Genomic DNA, 19,194 nt, shown 5'->3' with positions numbered 1-19,194 from the left:
TTAATTTTATCAAATGTCCTTTAATTTCATAGACAACAATATGATACATATTGTATAAGAAGCGCACAATAGTTTTGCAGTACAATTTCAAAGTGTATAGAAATTGGAATACAGAAGTTAAACACTGACAGCATTTGTGAACTCTGGAAAAACTATATAAAACTTAGAATCCAGAGATTAGCCAATCTGAAACTTCCCATAATATAAAAATGATACTTTGAGAGGCAAAATATTTTTTTACTAAACAAACTATATAAACATTTAAAATAATCATTAAAAACTCAACTTTAGAATTTATAAAGATTAGCTATAAAAATATATTGACAGTCACTTTTATAAATGTACCATTCACTACATTACAAAATAGTCTCTAGCATAAAATTGCTTTAATAACTGTACTATTTTAGAATCTGATAAACCTTGCATTAAATCAATTATAAAATCCTCTTGGAAAACTTTGGTATGCATCTTCAGAAGTTTTTTTTAAAAAATACTCTAATATCACCTCAAGGGCCTGTAAACATTTCATTCTATTAAAGCACAACAGAATAAGTGATGTATATTCAACTGCTTACAGAATATAGAATCAAAAAACAATCTGCTATATATTTGTAGAAAATCACCATTCCCAGAATTACCACCAAAAACCAATTATTTAAAAGTGTCAAACTTTTAAACAGTTTTCTTTCCATTCTGATAATAAATGTACAAAAACACTACACCCCATTCATGTACCTTAGATGCCTGTTAGGACAAGGCCTCAAAAATATTTTAATCCACTCTTCAAGATGCTATCAAGTCCAATAAACAAACTTAAAACCCATTTAAAAGACTTGACAATAGAACAAGTGTATGTAATCAGAACACATAATTATTTATATCTGGTTATGTATTAGTTTCTCTTTTGGTAATTTAGAATTTATTGGCAGAAATAAAATACACACACACACACACACACACACACAATTGAAAAAAGTAAATTTTAGAAAACAGTATATGAAATGCAGACCTATAGGGTAAATAGATTTAATTTTGAAAATTTACCAAATTTCATCTTATCTGCCATTTTTGGATTATTGACAACTACTGTTATTTAGAAAATTCAGATTGGTGAATGTTCGCTTCCTGCTTCTTTAGTATGCTTTTTACAGTTTCCAGTTGTGCCAGTATCTTCCTTGAGGTCATTTGCCACTTTATCCTCTGTCACCAGTTCTCTTGCATAACTTGCATAAGACATTTATCTTTGAGTTGCAAAAGCCTAAATAAAAGCTTCATTTTTGACCTTTTAATTTATAAAACTCCACTAAAAAGAAAAAAATCCATTTAATTTTTAGGCAAGTCCACAAAATATTTTCTTAAATATCAAACACTTTTATGGGAATAAAGATCCTTCAAAGTCTTTAACTCCTCTATTAGAGTTTTATTTTGATTTTCCAGGACTGCAACTCGGTTTTCCAGGCATTTCACGTATTCTTTCTTCTTCCTGCGACATTCGCGAGCAGCTTCTCTAAAATAAGCATAAAAACCATGTCAGAAAACACTCACCTTCTCTAAAGCGGTAAATGCCCTGTAGCAATTACCCGGCTCATCTTTTCCTCATTTAAAAAGTTAAGTTCTCACCTATATACAATGAAATGTCGATCTAAAGTGTAGAATTCAGCTAGTTTTGGCAAATGCACATACATACACCTGTACAGCCCACACACCTACCAAGGCCAGAACATTTTTACTGTCCCAGAAAGTTCTCTCATGCCCGTTTCTGGTCAGTTCTTTCCTCTAGCAACTGCTGTTCTGATTTTATCACCATCAATGAAGATGTTCCTGATCTAAAACTTCATATAACCGTTATACAATAGGTACACACTTGTGCTTGGTCTCCTTTAATTCAGTATATTTCTTTTTTCTCTGTTAATCCTCACCTGAGGATATTTTTTTCTGTTGCTTTTCAGAGAGTGGAAGGGAGGGGAGAGGGAGAGAGAAACATGGATGTGAGAGACACATTGACTGGTTGCCTCCTGCATGCACCTCAACTGGGAGTGGGGAATGAATCCAAGTATTTACGGGAATCAAACCTGTGACCACTGAATTGTTAATCCTCACCTGAGGATATTTTTGCCATTGATTTGTAGAGTGAGGAGGGGAGGGAGGGTGGAGAGAGAGAAACATTGACGTAAGAGAGACATCCATCAGTTGCCCCAACCAGGGCCAAGGAAGGCCGGGGATCAAACCCACAACCCAGATACCAGGGTGGACAATCCAACCACTGAGCAACAGTGGCTAGTGCTTATTCAGTTTATTTTTAAGGCTCATTCATGTTGCTGTATGCTGGTTTGTTCCTTTATATTTTAGGGCATATTTCATTGTATGAATATCACTACAATTTGTTGATCCATTGTGTTGGCCTGCTTCTAGTTATAGTTGCTGTGCATGTTCCTATGCCGTCTCTTTGTAAATATGTCCTATTTCTCTTGGATTAATACCAAGGAGTGAAATTTAGGGGTCCTCTGCTTAATTTTTGACCCACAGATTCTTTAAATTAATTTTCATATTTTATTTTTCAAATTAATTTTCATTTGAATAAAAATAATTTTTTCAATACATTTTACTGTAATAAATACAAACAATGATTGATACTCAGTTTTGTACATGTCCTCTTAGAATATTTCTATCAAGTCACATATAAGTTTTATATATATAGATAGAAGTAAAAAGTATTACTTGAGTATACTATGTACTGTAGATATTATCTGCCACTTGATTTTTTAAAAATGTATTTTTGTTGATTTCAGAGAGGGGAAGGGAGATAGAAACATCAATGATAAGAGAGAATCATTGATTGGGTGCCTCCTGCATGCCCTACACCAGGGACTGAGACCGCAACCCAGGCATATACACTTGACAGGAATTGAACCCAGGACCCTTCAGTCCACAAGCCGATGCTGTATCCATTGAGCCAAACCAGCTAGGGTTCTGCCAATTCATTTTATGCCCAAACTGTTTTAATGATGTTTCTATGTTGGTACATAGATTTTTGCCATGTTGTTTTTGTTAATTTCCATTTTCCTCATTACTAATGAAATCGAGCATTTTTCAAAACTTTTATTGGTCTTTTGGATCTGCTCTTATGTAAATTGCCTATTTATATATACCTTTGTCCCTTCATACCTTTCGGTCACTTTACAATGAGAAATTATTAGAAAGACAAACAACCTAGGAACTTTCTGTTCATTATACATATTAATCCTTTAAATGTTTTTACATTATTTTGTAATCTACCATTTGACATCCCATATTTTTATATCTCCTGTCATAAATGCTCTTTAGTCTCTCTTTTCCTTGGCTTAAATTAAAATGCCATGCACTACATATTTCTAAATTTCATCTTAGAAATTTTATTGCTTAATTTTCATAAGGCTTTAATTCATCTAGAATTATTTTTGTTCATGGTATAAAAAATAGGAATCCAATTTAATTTTCTTTCAAATGTAGAGTTGATTGAGTATCTTTTATTAAATAAGCCATCCTTCACAAGTGTACTTGACTAGCACAGGCGATTTCTGGCCTCCCTTTGCCATTTGCTAATGTTATTGTCTGTCCCCTTCACTGATACCAAGTTATGATTACAATGGCTTTTTAGAGTATGTTTCAATGCCTAACAAGACAAAGTAACCTCTTTCTGTTCTTGACCATTCCTGAATACTTATTTCTTCCTTGTAAACTTTTAGCTTATTTTGTCCAATTCTATAAAGATTTACAAAAATTCTAATTTAAACACATTACATTTATACGTGAATTCTGAAAGAATATAATTATGGCTTAATCAAAGAACATAGTATTTTCTGTTTGTTCAGATACTGTTTTACCTCTCAATAAGATTTAAAAAATGTGGATTCTATGCCTTTCTTGTTAAATTTACTAAGTACTTTATGACTTTTGTCACTAATTTGAATGTAATATTACTTCCATTATTATTTGCAAGATGGCAAGTCATAGGAAATAAAACACCTTACTGAGTTGCCTTCTAAATTACTGTAGTTTAAAACATTTTTCTGAAGTAGTACACACAGATGTGATGTAGATATAAGTTATGAAGCTTAATACATGAACGAATGTAAACCCAACACCCAGCTTACTGTGCAAAAATGTTATCTACCCTGTTGAAGGGCCCTCTGTGCTATCCCTGATCACATCCATACCCCTGCCTCTTGCCCAGAAGCAATTGCTACCGTCAATCTTTGGTTTATTTTTATAGTATTAGTGCATACAGCAATGTTTAAAATACATTTAAAATAAAAGTAAATGTTTCTGGGGGTTAAATTACTAATCTATTTTCATGTCAAAATTCATTTTTAGGAGCATTTCTGTGTCAGTAATTAAACTAGGTATTAGGCAGAATCCCACTAATTCTTCTTGCTGTGGCAAGCAGCAGATTATTATTTTTATTTAACTATGTCAGCCCAACAAGAACAAAATATACTGCTTGAAAAGCTTTGCTTAACAGTGCTATTCAAAGGGTATAATAACAATAAAAGAACTCTAGGTCAATATATTAAATAAAGAGATTGAGCAATGGGACTCACAGATCCATTGGAAATAAACTAGACATAATCAAACACTCAGTAAAATAAAGCTGATATAAACCTCTCTCCTTATTTCCTATAAACAATTCCAGTTAACACCTGGTTATATTTTGAGATTTGCAAAAACATTACCATTCTGACAGTATAATTTCACTACCCACCTGTTTTTCATCAACCTTATTTCTCTTTTCAACTGGGGGTCATCTGTCTTAGTTGTCGGAGAAGTAAGACTCACAGGAGATGTCATCACCACAGTCTGTGGCAGCGAAGTCGCTGAAGGTGTGGTACGAATCTGATATGTCTGCATATCTCCTGATGCAGCTGGGTGGTCAAAAGAATGAGTTAATTCATAAGTGTCTTTAAAAGAACTTTGGGATACATTCCATAGGTACTTAAACATACTTACTTTGTACAACCACCTGGTTGCTGGGCACAAGTATTTGCTGTCCATCAGAGGTCTGTGCATACTGGAGAATTGTTGTACCTTGTTGAGTACTGCCTGAATTTGTCATGGTTAGTGTCTGAAGTCCCTGTACTCCATCTGTGCCTGGACTGGCCAGCTGTAAGGCTCCATTAGGGGCAATGGCAACTTTAACCAAAGAGAGAACATAGCTATTATAAGGCTATACAATACACTAATTGCAAAGAATTCATGAAAAACAAACAAACAAAAAAGTAAAACAGGCTTGAAAGCAGTTCTACCAGACAACTGTTGACCACTTTGGGTGAACTATATGTACAGGAAATAAAATGACATTTCTTTATAAAATGTTATAGTTTAGAACTTTAGATGCACTAGTCTTAATCTCAATTTCTACAATAGAAGTGGTCAAGGCACATTGTGGGCTCTATGGACCACTCCATGCCAACTGCTAATGTTGTCACAGCAGTTCAGAATATTGAGAGGGCACTGATGGCTTACTTTTGAAGGAAAAATAATTAGAAGGAAACATTAATACAGCTTGTAATTTTTTTCCAAAAGAAGCATAAAAGAGATTGTAACAAAATATTTTTAATAGATAAGTGTGCACATAGAAAACATCAAATAGGATAAAAGATTACATAATGAAAAAGTACATCTTCAAACTCTGTTTCTTAGCTCCACTCTCTAGTGGTAACTGCTGTTAGACATTAAATGTTAAGTGATATTTAAAAAATATAATTTAGTCACTTCCTAGCAAAAATCACCAATAAAATTAAGTCATCAGAAAGCTACCATAAGATCACACTTCTAAGCTCCCCACAAGCATTTCTCACTTAATTTTACTTAACTAGAAGCCCAGTGCACAAATTTGTGCATAGGTGGGGTCTGGCCAGCCCGGCCCAATCGGTCCGATCAGGCCAGGGGGAGGGGATGCGGGAGGTTGGCTGGCCGGCCCCGCCCCTGGTCGGGGTGTGGGGGCAGGTTGGGGGTGGGACCGGCCAGGGAGAGGGGGCCCAGGCAGTTGGCGGGCCAGCCATGCCCCCTGATTGAACTCTGGTCAAACTCCCAGTCAAGGGGACAATTTGGATATTACCCTTTGATTATATAGGATTATATAGGATGTCAATGCTTTCCCCTGAAACCTTAAATGAAATGCCCATGATGCATGACCAAATAGAAAACAACTCAGCATTTTGCAGTTCCCATATAATAAATCCCCTTCAGAATCTAATGCCTCAGCTCTATACCCACTTTTCAGCTTATAATTATGTAACATTTTCCCCTTTTACGTTTTGCCTACCATTAGGCCAAAATACATATGTCAGTGTGTGAATTTTAAATAAAAATACTTTTGCAGGAGTTTCTAATTATTCCCTCCCCCACTACCACACAACAAATATTCCCACATACTTTAATATATAACTTTAGAAGACATTAAAATTGTTTATACGCAGGGAATTGTTTAAAATTTTATTAGCAATTACTTTCAATCTCCTTCCCTGCAACACATATTATATATTCCCCCACATATATTAATATAAATATATAAATAAAATAAAAAGTAAATGTCCCACTATCTATCTCTATTTATTCCACTGGCCAACCCTTACTCCCACTACCACCATTATTTTTGGTGCACATCCTTCCTAATCTTTTTCTATGCTCACATGGACTGATATACAATTGACCCTTGAAAAACACAGTTTTAGAGTGTGGATCCACTTATATGCGGGTTTTCACTAAATACATACAGTATTACAAATATATTTTCCTTATGCTTTTTTTTTTGTAGCTTACTTTATTGTAAGAATACAATATATAATATGTAAACATACAAATTATGGGTTAACTGACAATTTATGTTGCTAATAAAACTTCTGGTCAACAGTAGGCTATTTATTAGTAATTAAGTTTTTGGGGGAGTCAAAAGTTATATGAAGATGTTTGACTGCATGAGGATCAGCACCCCAAATCCCCTGTTGTTTAAGGGTCAACTGTATTTGTATGAAAATGTGAAATTATACTAACAAATGTATAGATATATATACATCATTTGATGTGAAATATATGTGAAAATAAATATGCACCCCTATGTTCATAGCAGCACAATTCACCATAGCTAAGATTTGGAAACAGCCTAAGTGCCCATCAGCAGATGAATGGATTAGAAAACTGTGGTACATCTACACAATGGAATACTATGCTGCGGTAAAAAAAGAAGAAATTCTTACCATTTGCAACAACATGGATGGAACTGAAGAGCATTATGTTAAGTGAAATAAGCCAGTCAGAGAAAGATAAATATCACATGATCTCACTCATTTATAGAATATAATGAATAACATAAATTGATGAACAAAAACAGATCCAGAGACAGAGAAGCATCCATCAGACCGTCAAACCTCAGAGGGAAGGTAAGGGAGGGAGGGGGTAAGGGGGGGCGATCAACCAAAGGACTTGTATGCATGCATATAAGCTTAACCAATGGACACAGACAACAGGGGGGTGAGGGCATGAGTGGTGGGGATGGGAGGGTAATGGGCGATAAGGACACATGTAATACCTTAATCAATAAAGAAATTTAAAAAAAAAGAATTGTTTTTATTTTTGCAACAGATCTTCGTGTTCTTGTTGAACACGTGTATTTACCTGGTGACCCCATCCTTCCCAATAGGACTTCACCCCACTGTTGTCTGTGTCCATGGGTTATGCATATAAGTTCTTTGGTTGATCTCTTTCCTCCCCCCTGCCTTTCCTCTGAGAATTCTCAGTCTGTTGCATGCTGCCATGGCTCTGGACCTATTTTGAAATCCATTTTGAAATCTATTTTGTCAGATATGAGTATTGCTACCCCAGGTGTTTTTTTTTAATTCCATTTGCATGGAAACTTTTTTTTCCATCCCTTTACTTTCATCTTGTGTGAATCTTTTGTTCTGAAGTTGATCTCTTGTAGACAGCATATATATGGGTCGTGTTTTCCTCATCCATTCAGCTACCCTATGGTTTTTGATTGGAGCATTTAAGGCATTTACCTTTAAGGTTATTATTGATAGGTACTTATTTGTTGCCATTTTTGTTCTTGATGCCTGTGTTCCTCCCTCTCTTTCTATTTCTTCTTACTAAAATCCTTGCAGCATTTTTGCAGTGCTGGTTTGGTGGTAACAAACTCCATTAGCCTTTTTCTGTCTGCAAAGCTACTAATTTCATCTTAAATTTGAATGATAGCCTTGCTGGATAGAGTAGTCTTAGATTCAGTCTCTTATTTTTCATTACTTTGTATACTTCATGCCATTCCCTTCTGACTTGAAGTGTTTCTATTGAGAAATCAGATGACAGTCTAATGGGAACTCCCCTGTAGGTAACTTTGTCTCTCTCTTGCAACCTTTCAGATTCTTTGTCTTCAACATTTGCCATTTTAATTATGATGTGTCTTGGTGTGGGTCTTTTGGGGTTCATCTTTACTGGGCCTCTCTGTGTTTCCTGGACTTGTGTGACTTATTTTTTCACCAGGTCAGGGAAGTTTTCTGTCATTATTTCTTCAAACAGGTTCTGTATTTGTTGCTCAGATTCTTCTTCTGGTGCCCCTATTATGCAAATGCTGTTATGATTCATGTTGTCCCAAAGCTCCCTTCAACTCTCCTCCTGCTTTTTAATTTTTTCCCCAATTGCTGCTCTGAATAGATGATGTTTTTAAACTTATCTTCTAATTTGCTACTTTGGTCCTCAGCTTCTTATAGTCTACTTTTGAATCTTTCCAGGGTGTTACTTTAGCTATCTCATTCTTCATTTCCGATTGATTTTTATTTATTGTTTCAATCTCTCTTTTCATGTTATAGTTCTCATTAAGTCCCTTATAATGCTCACTAGAGCCCAACCTGAGCCCTCTCGCAATCCGGGACCCCTTGGGTAGGGTTCCAGGCCTGGCCGGTGATCAGGGCCTATCAGGACTTTCCTTCTTCTGGCTGCTGGTAGCTGCCCCCCCCCCCCCCCCACTGCTTGCCATCTGTGCGGTGCTGTCTCCCCTCCCCCCACCACCAGTCGCTGCCCTCTGTGGGCAACAGGTGTGGGGTGTGATTGCTTGGCTGCCCTGGGTCTCTCTCTGTGGGGAGATCGCTGGCCAGCTGTGCACACCCGCCACAGCATCGCTGGCCAGTGGCCTGGGCCTCCCTCTGTGGGGCGATCGATCACGGAACCCCCCCCATCGATTGCCCTGCAGGAGGTGGCCTGGGCCTCCCTCTGCGGGGCGATGGCTGGCTCTCCGACCAATTGCATCGCACCTACCTTGGCTTGCCTGGCACCAGTGCGCGTCATAGCATGGTCATCTGGAAGGTTGTCCAGATGGTCATTCTGCTGTTCGGTTGATTTGCATATTACATTTTTATTATTATAGATTTAAGTTGTTTATAGTTCTCACTGAGTTGTTTGATCACCTGATGACCATTACTTTGAATTCTTTACCTGACAAACTGCTTGCTTCCATTTCATTTAGTTTCTTTTCTGGCGATTTCTCCTTTTCTTTCATTTGGGGGGGTGTTTTTTTATCTCCCTATTTTAGCAGCCTAGTAGTCTGGGGCACCGCGTAAGGCTGTTGGAGTCACGGGAATGGGTCTGTGTGTCCCATTGGTCATGCGGGGTCACAGTAGTGGGTCCGATTTTCTGGAGACACCAGGTTAGGGGTGCTCAGTCACTGTGGCAGGTCCAGCAATCCCAAGGTGTCAGGTCACTTCTACCAGGCAGTCAGGCAGCGGGGCTTTTTGTCCAGGCACAGGGGGTCGTGGTGGCATGTCTGTGTCTGGTGGCGTTGGGTCATGCTGGCAGTGCTGGGTGCACCACTTTAAGGTGGTGGGGCCAGCTGTCCAGGAATACTGGGTTGGGCATGTTGGGTTTGGCGGCAGGTCACTGTGTCCATGTGAGCCTCTTGTCAAGGTGGTAGGGCAGTTGGATGCTGCTCCACTAATGCAGGGAGCAGATTGGGTGCCCTTCATCTGGTGTGCGGGTGAGCTAGGCAGGTCCCCCACACATTCTCCCTTGCACTCAGCCACTCACTCTGGTCCTGCCCATTGCCATATTGGGGCTCTTTTTTTTTTTTTTAATAGGTTTTTATTGATTTTTGAGAGAGGAAAGGAGAGGGAGAGAAACACTGATGATAGAGAAACATAAATCAGCTGCCTTCTGCAAGCCCCCCGCTGGGGATCCAGTCCACAACTCAGGCATGTGCCCTGACTGGGAATAGAACCGGCAACCTTTTGGTGTATGGGACTTCTCCCAACAAACTGAGCTACACTGGCCAGGGCTCACCAGCCACATTTCAACTACTCAATAGTCAAACATGGCTTAGTGGCGACTATACTGGACAATGCAGATATAGAACACTTCCATCATTAAGAAAGTCCTATTGGATCATGCTACCGGAAGTAATAGTTTACTGTATGTAGAGCAAAAAAACCATGTTACAGGAGTTGGTACTATCCATGGTTTTAGGCATCCACTGGGGGTCTTGGAACATATCTCTTGCAGACAAGGGGGAGGGAGGTACAACTGTGTCATAATTTTTAACTTGCAAATATGTTATCTTTAAAATTTTGGGGGGATGGAATGCAGGGAACAAATTGATAATGGCCAGAGGGGAAGGCGTTTTGGGGACTGGGTGAAAAGGTAAAGGGATTAAGAAGTAAAAATTGGGCTCAGCTGGCATGGCTCAGTGGTTAAGTGTCGACCTATGAACCAGGAGGTCACGGTTCAATTCCTGGTCAGGGCACATGCCCGGGGTGGGCTCAGTCCCGACGGGGGCATGCAGGAGGCAGCCGATTAATGATTCTCTCTCATCATTGATGTTTCTACCTCTCTTTCCCTCTCCCTTCCTCTCTGAAATCAATAAAAATATATTCAAAAACAAAAGAAGTACAAACTGGTAGTTACAAAATAGTCATGGGGATGTAAAGTTCAGCACTGGGAAAATAGTCAATAATCTACACTAATAAAAGAGAAACATGGTAATTAGTGTACGACCACTACCCTTCCCATTGGCTAATCAGCATATCCTTATGCAAATTAACTGTCAGCCAAGATGGTGGCCGGCAGCCATGCACTGAAGCGAACAGGGAGGCTTGCTTGCTCCAGTGATGGCAGACTCCAACGTTCCCCGCCTAACTTGCCGGCCTCTCAGCTGCAACTCTCAGCAACTATGTTGCAAATATAGAAGCTAAACAAAACCCCAGAAACCGGCTGCCGGGCTTCAGCCAGCCGGACCGCAACATTGTATCAATGTTTTCAGCAGCGAGGCCTCAGAGCTAAAGCTGGCCCAGAATAAAAAAAAAAGAAAAGAAAAAAAGGAGCAGTTGGGAGCTTCAGTCACCCGCCAGCCTGAAAACGGCCCTCAGCCCCTCACCCAGACTGGCCAGGCACCCCAGTGGGGACCCCCACCCTGATCCAGGACACCCTTCAGGGCAAACCAGCCGGCCCCCACCCGTGCACCAGGCCTCTATTCTATATAGTAAAAGGGTAATATGCCTCCCGGCACCGGGATCAGCGGAGCAGCGAGGCCTCCCAGCACCGGGATCAGCGTGACAGGGGGCGGCACCCAAACCCCCTGATCGCCCTGCGGCTCTGTGTGTGACAGGGGGCGGGGCCACAACCTCCCTATCCGCCCTGCTCTGTGTGTGACAGGGTGCAGCGCCCCAACCCCCTGATTGGCCCTGCTCTGTGGGTGATAGAGGGCGGTGCCCCAAGCCCCCTCCCCCCCACGGGCCCTGCTCTGTGTGTGACAGGGTAGAGCCATAACCTCTCCACCGGCCCTGCCCTGAGTGTGACAGTGGCGGCGCCCCAACCCCCTGATCGGCCCTGCTCTGTGGGTGATAGAGGGTGGCGCCCCAACCCCCCTCCACAGGCCTTGCTCTGTGTGTGACAGGGGAGAGCCATAACCTCCCCATTGGCCCTGCCCTGAGTGTGACAGGGTGCAGCGCCCCAACCTCCTGATCCGCCCTGCTCTGTGTGTGACAGGGGGCGGTGCCCCAACTCCCCTATCGTCCCTGCTCTGTGAGTGACAGGGGGGAGCTCCTCAACCCCCTGATCGGCCCTGCTCTGTGCATGACAGGGGGAAGCTCCTCAACCCCCATGAGTGGCCCTGCTCTGTGCGTGACAGGGGGGAGCTCCCCAACCCCCTGATCGACCCTGCTCTGTGTGTGACAGGGTACGGAGCCCCAACCCCTCTGATGGGCCCTGCTCTGTGAGTGATAGGGGGCAGCGCCCCAACCCCCTGATCAGCCCTGCTCTGTGAGTGACAGGGGGTGGCGCTGCAACCTCCCCATCGACCCTGCCTTGAGTGTGACAGGGGGCAGTGCCCCAACCCCCCAATCGGCCCTACCCTGAGCGTGACTGAGGGTGGCATCGCAACCTCCCGATCCGCCCTGCTCTGTGCATGACAGGGGGCGGCGCCCCAACTCCCCAGTTGGCCCTGCTCTGAGCCCGACCAGGGGCTGCACCTAGGGATTGGGCATGCCCTCTGCCACCTGGGAGCAGGCCTAAGCCAGCAGGTCGTTATCTCCCGAGGGGTCCAAGACTGCGAGAGGGCACAGGCCGGGCTGGGGGACCCCCCTTCCCCCCCCCAAGTGCACAAATTTTTGTGCACTGGGCCTCTAGTATTATAATAACTATGTATTGTGTCAGGTGGGTGTAATACTTGAATTACCAGGGGAACACTTTGTAAATTATATAATTATCTAACCACTATGCTATATGCCTAAAATTAATATAAAATGATACTGAATGTCAATGGTAGTTGAAAAATAAAATTAAAAAATACATTTTTGGGGGGAGTAGTAATGCATGTATATGGTAAAAAAAAAAAAATTTCAGTTTTGTTCAAAATGCAAGTGAACCTCCCAACTGCCTCTGATGTCTGCTCCCAAGTTTCCTTCCTTGCAATCATTATTCCCAGTTTCTTACATTTCCTCAAGGAAGTATTCTATTTTTATTCTTTAAATCACTTATTCATAACAAATTTTACTGAATGCCTACTATGTGCCAGGCCCTATATGCTAAGGATACAAATGTGAATAAGACAAAGTTATTTCCCACAAGGAACTTAACATAGATTATCTCATAAATTAGCGAACAGATAATCACATAATTGAACTATGTACTTCTTTATTTTGAACTATGTCCTTTTTAATAATTATATATAAACTAGAGGCTCAGTGCACGAATTTGTGCACCAGTGGGGGCCCTCAGCCTGGCCTGCAGGATTGGGCCAAAACCAGTTCTCTGACATCCCCCAAGAAGTCCTGGATTACTAGAGGGTGCAGGCCAGGCCAAGGGACCCCACCGGTGCATGATTGGGGCCGGGGAGGGAATGCAGGAGGGCTCTAGGGCAGGTCTGGCCCATCTTGCTCAGTCTCAATCGGCTGGACCCTAGCAGCAAACTAACCTACCGGTTGGAGTGTCTGCCCCCTTGTGGTCAGTGCACATCATATTGACTGGTCAACCGGTCAACTGTCTGCCCTCTGGTGGTCAGTACACATCATAGTGAGCGATTGAGTGGCCTTAGCACATCATTAGCATATTACACTTTGATTGGTTGAACAGCTGACCAGATGACCGGACACTTAGCATATTAGGCTTTTATTATATAGGATTATTATATAGGATGGTATAAAAATATTATAAAATAAAGAAAACTAAAAGGAGCAGCAGCATATTTTAAAAAAGAGGAGTCTCTTTGTCCAGCTGGTGTGGCTCAGTGGTTGACCATCAACCTATGAACCAAGAGGTCACGGTTTGATTCCCAGTCAGGGCACATGCCCAGGTTGCAGGCTCGCTCCCCTGGGCGGCGTGCAGGAAGGCAGCCAATCAATGATTCTCTCTCATCATTGATATTTCTATCTCTCTCTCCCCCTCTCCCTTCCTCTCTGAAATCAATAAAAATGAATAAATAAATAAAATAAGAGGAGTCTCTTTGAGGAGGTGACACTTAAGCAGAGCAGAAGTGAAAATACAAGCCAGGTGAGGATCTTGTAGAAGAACGTGCCAGGCAGTGGGATGACAATGACAAAAATCCTGAGTGAGAAACAAGTTTCTTGTATTGAAGGAATAGCAAGAAAGTCTGTGTGGCCAGAATGCCACCAAGTGGCAGGAGATGAGATCAGAGTGGCAGGAAAGGCCAGATCCTGAAAGCAATGCCTTGTAGGATTTGTTCTAAAGTATGATGGAACATCACTGGAAGATTGTGAGCAAGAGTGATGTGATCTAATTGACATTTTAAATAGATCACTTTGACTGCAGTACGGAAAACTATTAGAGTAAGTATGGAAGCAAGAAAACCAACTGGATGCCTACTGTAGTAATTCAGGCATGTGTGCACCAAGGTGGTGGTAGTGATTGGAGATGGTTAGATGAAATATATATTTTGTGGCAAGAACCAGTTAGACTTGAAGAACAGTGGTTAGGAGTAAAGGAGAGACTATTTAAAATGGATGGTCCAGCCCGGCGTGGCTCAGTGGTTGAGGGTCAACTTATAATCCAGGAAGTCATGGTTCGATTCCCGGTCAGGGCACATGCTCAGGTTGTGGGCTAGATCCCCAGGAGGGGGCATGCAGGAGACAGCTGATCCATGATTCTCTCTCATCATTAATGTTTCTATCTCTCTCTCCCTCTCCCTGCCTCTCTGAAATCAGTAAAACTATATTTAAAATAAAAAATAAAATGAATGGCCCAAGTGAATTTCTTGAGGTGATGGACTATATCTTTTATTTTTTTTAATCTTCACCTGAGGATAAGTTTTATTAATTTTAGAGAGGAAGGGGGAGGGGGGGAGAGAGAGAAAGAGAGAGAGAGGGAGGGGGAGGGAGAGGGAGAGAGAGAAACATTGATTGGTTGCCTCCTGTATGTACTCCAACCAGGGATCTAATTATGTTCCCTGACTAGGAACTGAATCCACAACCTTTTCATGTATAGGACAATACTCCAACCAACTGAGACATCCGGCCAGGGCTGATGGACTATATCTTAATAGTGGTGGTGGTTAGATAATTCCATGCATTTGTCAAACATACTTTTACCCCAAACTAAGTGTATCATTTATAAGCTGTGTGACTACTTTAGGGACATTATTTAACTCTATAAGCTTCAGTTACCTCATAAATTGATAACTACCTACCTCATACATTTTAAGGAGCTAATGCTGAAAAGTAGTTTGCATTATTTCTGGCTCAATAATCATCACTATTGAAGTATGACAGTCTTTCTACACACCTTCTTTACATGGAAAGGTTAGTTTTTATGTGTCTATCAGGTAGAAATTTTTCCTATACATACTGTACTGTCCGGTGCTAGTCTGATAGATGGAAGTTGGAACAGACATAGGAGTGACAGCAGAAACTCCAGGATTTTCTCCGTCTCCTTTTCTGCCCCGTGTATCTTCAGAAGATAGATCTTTCAAAATTTTTCTGTGAAAAATAGAACTCTATTAACGTTGGTAATGTGGGATGACTTTATAAAAAGAAATTGCTAAATAAACCTTTTTCAATCTCTGGTTAAAAGTACAGTAATCTACCAGACACCTAAAATGTGTCAAGGAATTCTTTTGTCTAACAAATACTTTTTTTGATGTATTGCAGGCTAGTTATACTTTAGTTTATGACTATCTGAAAAGAGATACTGAACAAATACTCATACAGAGTGCCTTTCCATGTACCAGGCCCTTGTAGAGGTATAAAATGTCACTATCCCCTACAGGATGGCTCCATTGTGAGGGACTTCATTAATTAACATTTTCTAAATAGTGTCAGTGACCTTCTTTTAAAAAGATCAAATCTAATTTCTCAACCTTCAACTCTATAGTGGAAGAGAAGCCCACAGTTCTCAGAAAGAACAAGATTAGAAATACTATAAAAATGCAGAGTATCAGTGATTTTTAAAAATGTTTACTTTAACAAGAAGAGGTAAATAAGATACCAGAGGTATCCCTCAGACTTGGTAAAATGGAAATCATGACAGAAATAAGAAGATGAAAAGAGATTACTTATTGAAAAGAAAGGTTTCCCAAAATACAATTGGGGGAGGAAGGAGAAATAAGCATTGTTTATTTCCAGGGGGTCGGGGAGAGGAGGAGAAGGTGAGGTTTTACTCAAGAATTCCATGTTCACTATGGAAAAACCAGAAAATGGAAATGTACTTGTGTGAAAACAGTAACAAAAAAAGAACCACAAAGGGAACACACCCTTGGCATTAAAAGGGATTTTTCATGTTACCTATGCCAACCTTCCAGTCCATGTAGGAATTCCTTCTCTACATTCCTAACAGCCTCTATTTCCAGGAATAAGGCATCCACAATTTCCAAAAAGCAAACCATTCAATTATTGCACAGTTAGAGCCCTTGTTAGACCCCCAAACTGGTTCCATCCAGTGAAGCTAGAGAAATTTAAGTTTCAAACCTAATTCTATATGCATGCCCTCCTTTGCAATATTTGACAACTGCTACAGATCTTGTTTTTTCAAGGCCAAATAATTTTAGTTCCTTCAGCTGCTCCTATATAACATGTTGAAAATCATTTTCCAGCTTAGTCTCCTTACTTTGAACAGTCTTCCCACCAAGAGCTAATACAATCGTAGTCTGTATTTCCAGAAGTTTCATATAGGACACAGGAGGTGGCAGTCCCTGTGTTGAGCATTTGTAGAAGTCACAGTAGTTCCTAAACCTGTTTATGTATCAGAATCATCTGGAGTTTTTATTGAATTCAGATTCCCATCTGGTATCCCTAATGATTGAGTGAGTGGACAGGATAGAGCTCCAGAATCCATTTAACGAGCTGCCTACATGGTTTCATGCAGCCAGCCTATCATGAGACTGTGGAATACTGTACCCATTTCTTTTTCATTTTAAGTTATGAAACATTTTGAGCACAAAGAAAAATAAATAAAACCACCTATGTATCATATACCAAGAACCAAGAGATGCTAATATTTTGCCATATTTGTTTCAGAAATCTTATCTAATAAGAATTGTTACAGATACATCAATGTCACCCATCCCTTTCCTTTTTCTCCCCATCAAAGAACACCATAAAATTGTGTATCATTCCCATATATTACTTTATTTTTACTACATAGCATTTAGAGATATTGTTATTGTTTTGTATTCTTCCTCATCTTTTAAAAAATATCTTTATTGTCAACAGTATTACAGATTGCCCCCTCTTTTGCCCCCCACTGTCCTCCTCCCACCTTGTATCCCTGGAATAAATCCCACTTGGTCATAGTGTATGAACTTTTAAATATATTGCTGGATCTGATCTGCTAATATTTTGTTGATGAGTTTAGCATCTATGTTCAACAGGGATATTGGTCTGTAATTCTCTTTTTTTGCAGTGTCTTTATCTGGTTTTGGAATTAGGAGAATGCTGGCCTCTCCAAAAGTGTTTGGAAGTGTTCCTTCCCTTGGATTTTTTGGAATAGTTTGAGGAGGATAGTTAATAGTTCTTTGAATATTTGATAAAACTCCTGTGAAGCCATTCAGGCCAGAACTTTTGTTTGCTGGGAGTTTTGTTTCTTGATGAGTCTGGCTAAAGGTTCATCAATCTTGTTTATCTTTTCAAAAAACCAGTTCTTAGTTTCATTGATCTTTTGTATTGTATTTTTAGTCTGTCATTTATATCCACTATGATCTTTACTATTTCCTTCCTTCTACTTACTCTGGGCTTTTTTGGTTGTTCTCTTTCTGAGTCTTTAAATTGTATGGTTAGATAGTTTTTTAGAAGTTTTTCTTGGTTTTTTTTTTGTGTTTTTTTTTTTTACATAGACCTGTGGTGCTTTGAAGTTCCCTCTCAGGACTGTTTTTGCTGTGTCCCATAGATTTTGGCTTGTTGTGTGTTCATTTGTTTCCAGGAAGTTTTTTATTTCTTCATTGATCTCATTGGTAAGTCATTCATTGTTTAATAACATGCTATTTAGCCTCCATGTTTTTGAATTTTTTGAGTGTTTTTATTGTAGATGATTTCTAATTTCATGCCAAGATGCTTGCTAGGATTTCAATCTTCTTGAACTTGTAGATTTGTTTTGTGTTCTAACATGTGGTCTATCTTTGAGAATGACCCATGCGCACTTGAGAAGAATGTACATTCTGCAGCTTTGAGGTGAAATGTTCTATAAATGTCAATTAAATACAACTGACCCAGTGTGTCATTAAGGGTCCCTGTTTCCTTTGATTTTTTTGTCTGGAAGATCTATCCAGTGATACGGTGTTAAAGTCCCTTACTATGATTAAATTGCAGTTGATATCTCTCTTAAGGTTTTCCAGAAGTGTTTTTGATATATTTGGGTGCTCCTATATTGGGTGTATATCTGTGTAACAGGGTTATAGCCCCTTGTATAAGTGGCCTTCCTTGTCTCTTATTATACCCTTCATTTTGAAGTTTATTTTGTCAGGTATCAGTATTGCTACCCTGGCTTTTTTTTTTTTTTTTTTCTATTTACATGGAAAAAATTTTTTCCCACCTCTTCCCTTTTATCCTGTGAGTCTTGTTCTGAGGTTGGTCTCTTGTAGACAGCATATATGTGGGTCATGTTTTCTTATGCATTCAGCTACCCATGTCTTTTGATTGAAGCATTTAAGCCATTTACATTTATGGTTATTATTGATTGATATTTGTTTGTTGCTGTTTTTATTCTTTGTGCCTGTGTTCCTTTCTATTTCTTCTTCTTACAACAGTCCCTTTAGCATTTTTTGCAGTGCAGTTTGGTGGTAATAAACTCCTTCAGCCTTTTTTCCCCCCCGAAAAACTCTTTATTTCACCTTCTATTTTGAACGATAGCTCTGCGGGATGGTCTTGGATTCAGTCCCTTGCTCTTCAATTACTTTGTATACTTCATGCTACTCTCTTCTAACCTGAAGTGTTTCTATTGAGAAAGCTGCTGACAATCAAATAGGAATTCCCTTGCAGGTAACTGTCTATCTCTCTCTTACAGCCTTTAAGATTCTGTCTTTAATGTTTGCCATTTTATTTTTCCTTTTTAAAAATTGATTTCAGCCGAAACCGGTTTGGCTCAGTGGATAGAGCGTCGGCCTGCGGACTGAAGGGTCCCAGGTTCGATTCCGGTCGAGGGCATGTACCTGGGTTGCGGGCACATCCCCAGTGGGGGATGTGCAGGAGGCAGCTGATCGATGTTTCTCTCTCATTGATGTTTCTAACTCTCTGT

The 19,194-nt window shown here is 40.2% G+C and overlaps 1 protein-coding gene across 7 annotated transcripts in view; it reads right to left on the bottom strand.

Moving 5' to 3' along the window:
- ATF1 (activating transcription factor 1) overlaps nt 1-19,194 on the bottom strand; it is a 57,449-nt gene continuing 38,255 nt past the window's right edge. For 5 of the 7 annotated variants that reach the window (XM_014458247.2, XM_014458246.2, XM_023756359.1 and 2 more), the window contains 4 exons: nt 15,316-15,446; nt 4,987-5,169; nt 4,742-4,901; nt 1-1,507 (listed from right to left, as the gene is read on the bottom strand). In XM_014458247.2, coding sequence (XP_014313733.1) covers nt 1,363-1,507; nt 4,742-4,901; nt 4,987-5,169; nt 15,316-15,446 — 619 coding nt within the window. In that variant the 3' untranslated portion in view covers nt 1-1,362. The remainder of the gene's footprint in view (nt 1,508-4,741; nt 4,902-4,986; nt 5,170-15,315; nt 15,447-19,194) is intronic. The other 2 variants (XM_023756360.1, XM_023756361.1) reach the window with 1 other exon arrangement.

The sequence above is a fragment of the Myotis lucifugus genome, unplaced genomic scaffold, assembly GCF_000147115.1.
Source record: "Myotis lucifugus unplaced genomic scaffold, Myoluc2.0 scaffold_91, whole genome shotgun sequence".
Taxonomy (NCBI): Eukaryota; Metazoa; Chordata; class Mammalia; order Chiroptera; family Vespertilionidae; genus Myotis; species Myotis lucifugus.
Note: the sequence above shows the minus strand (reverse complement) of the source record. Positions and strands in the feature narration are given on the sequence as shown.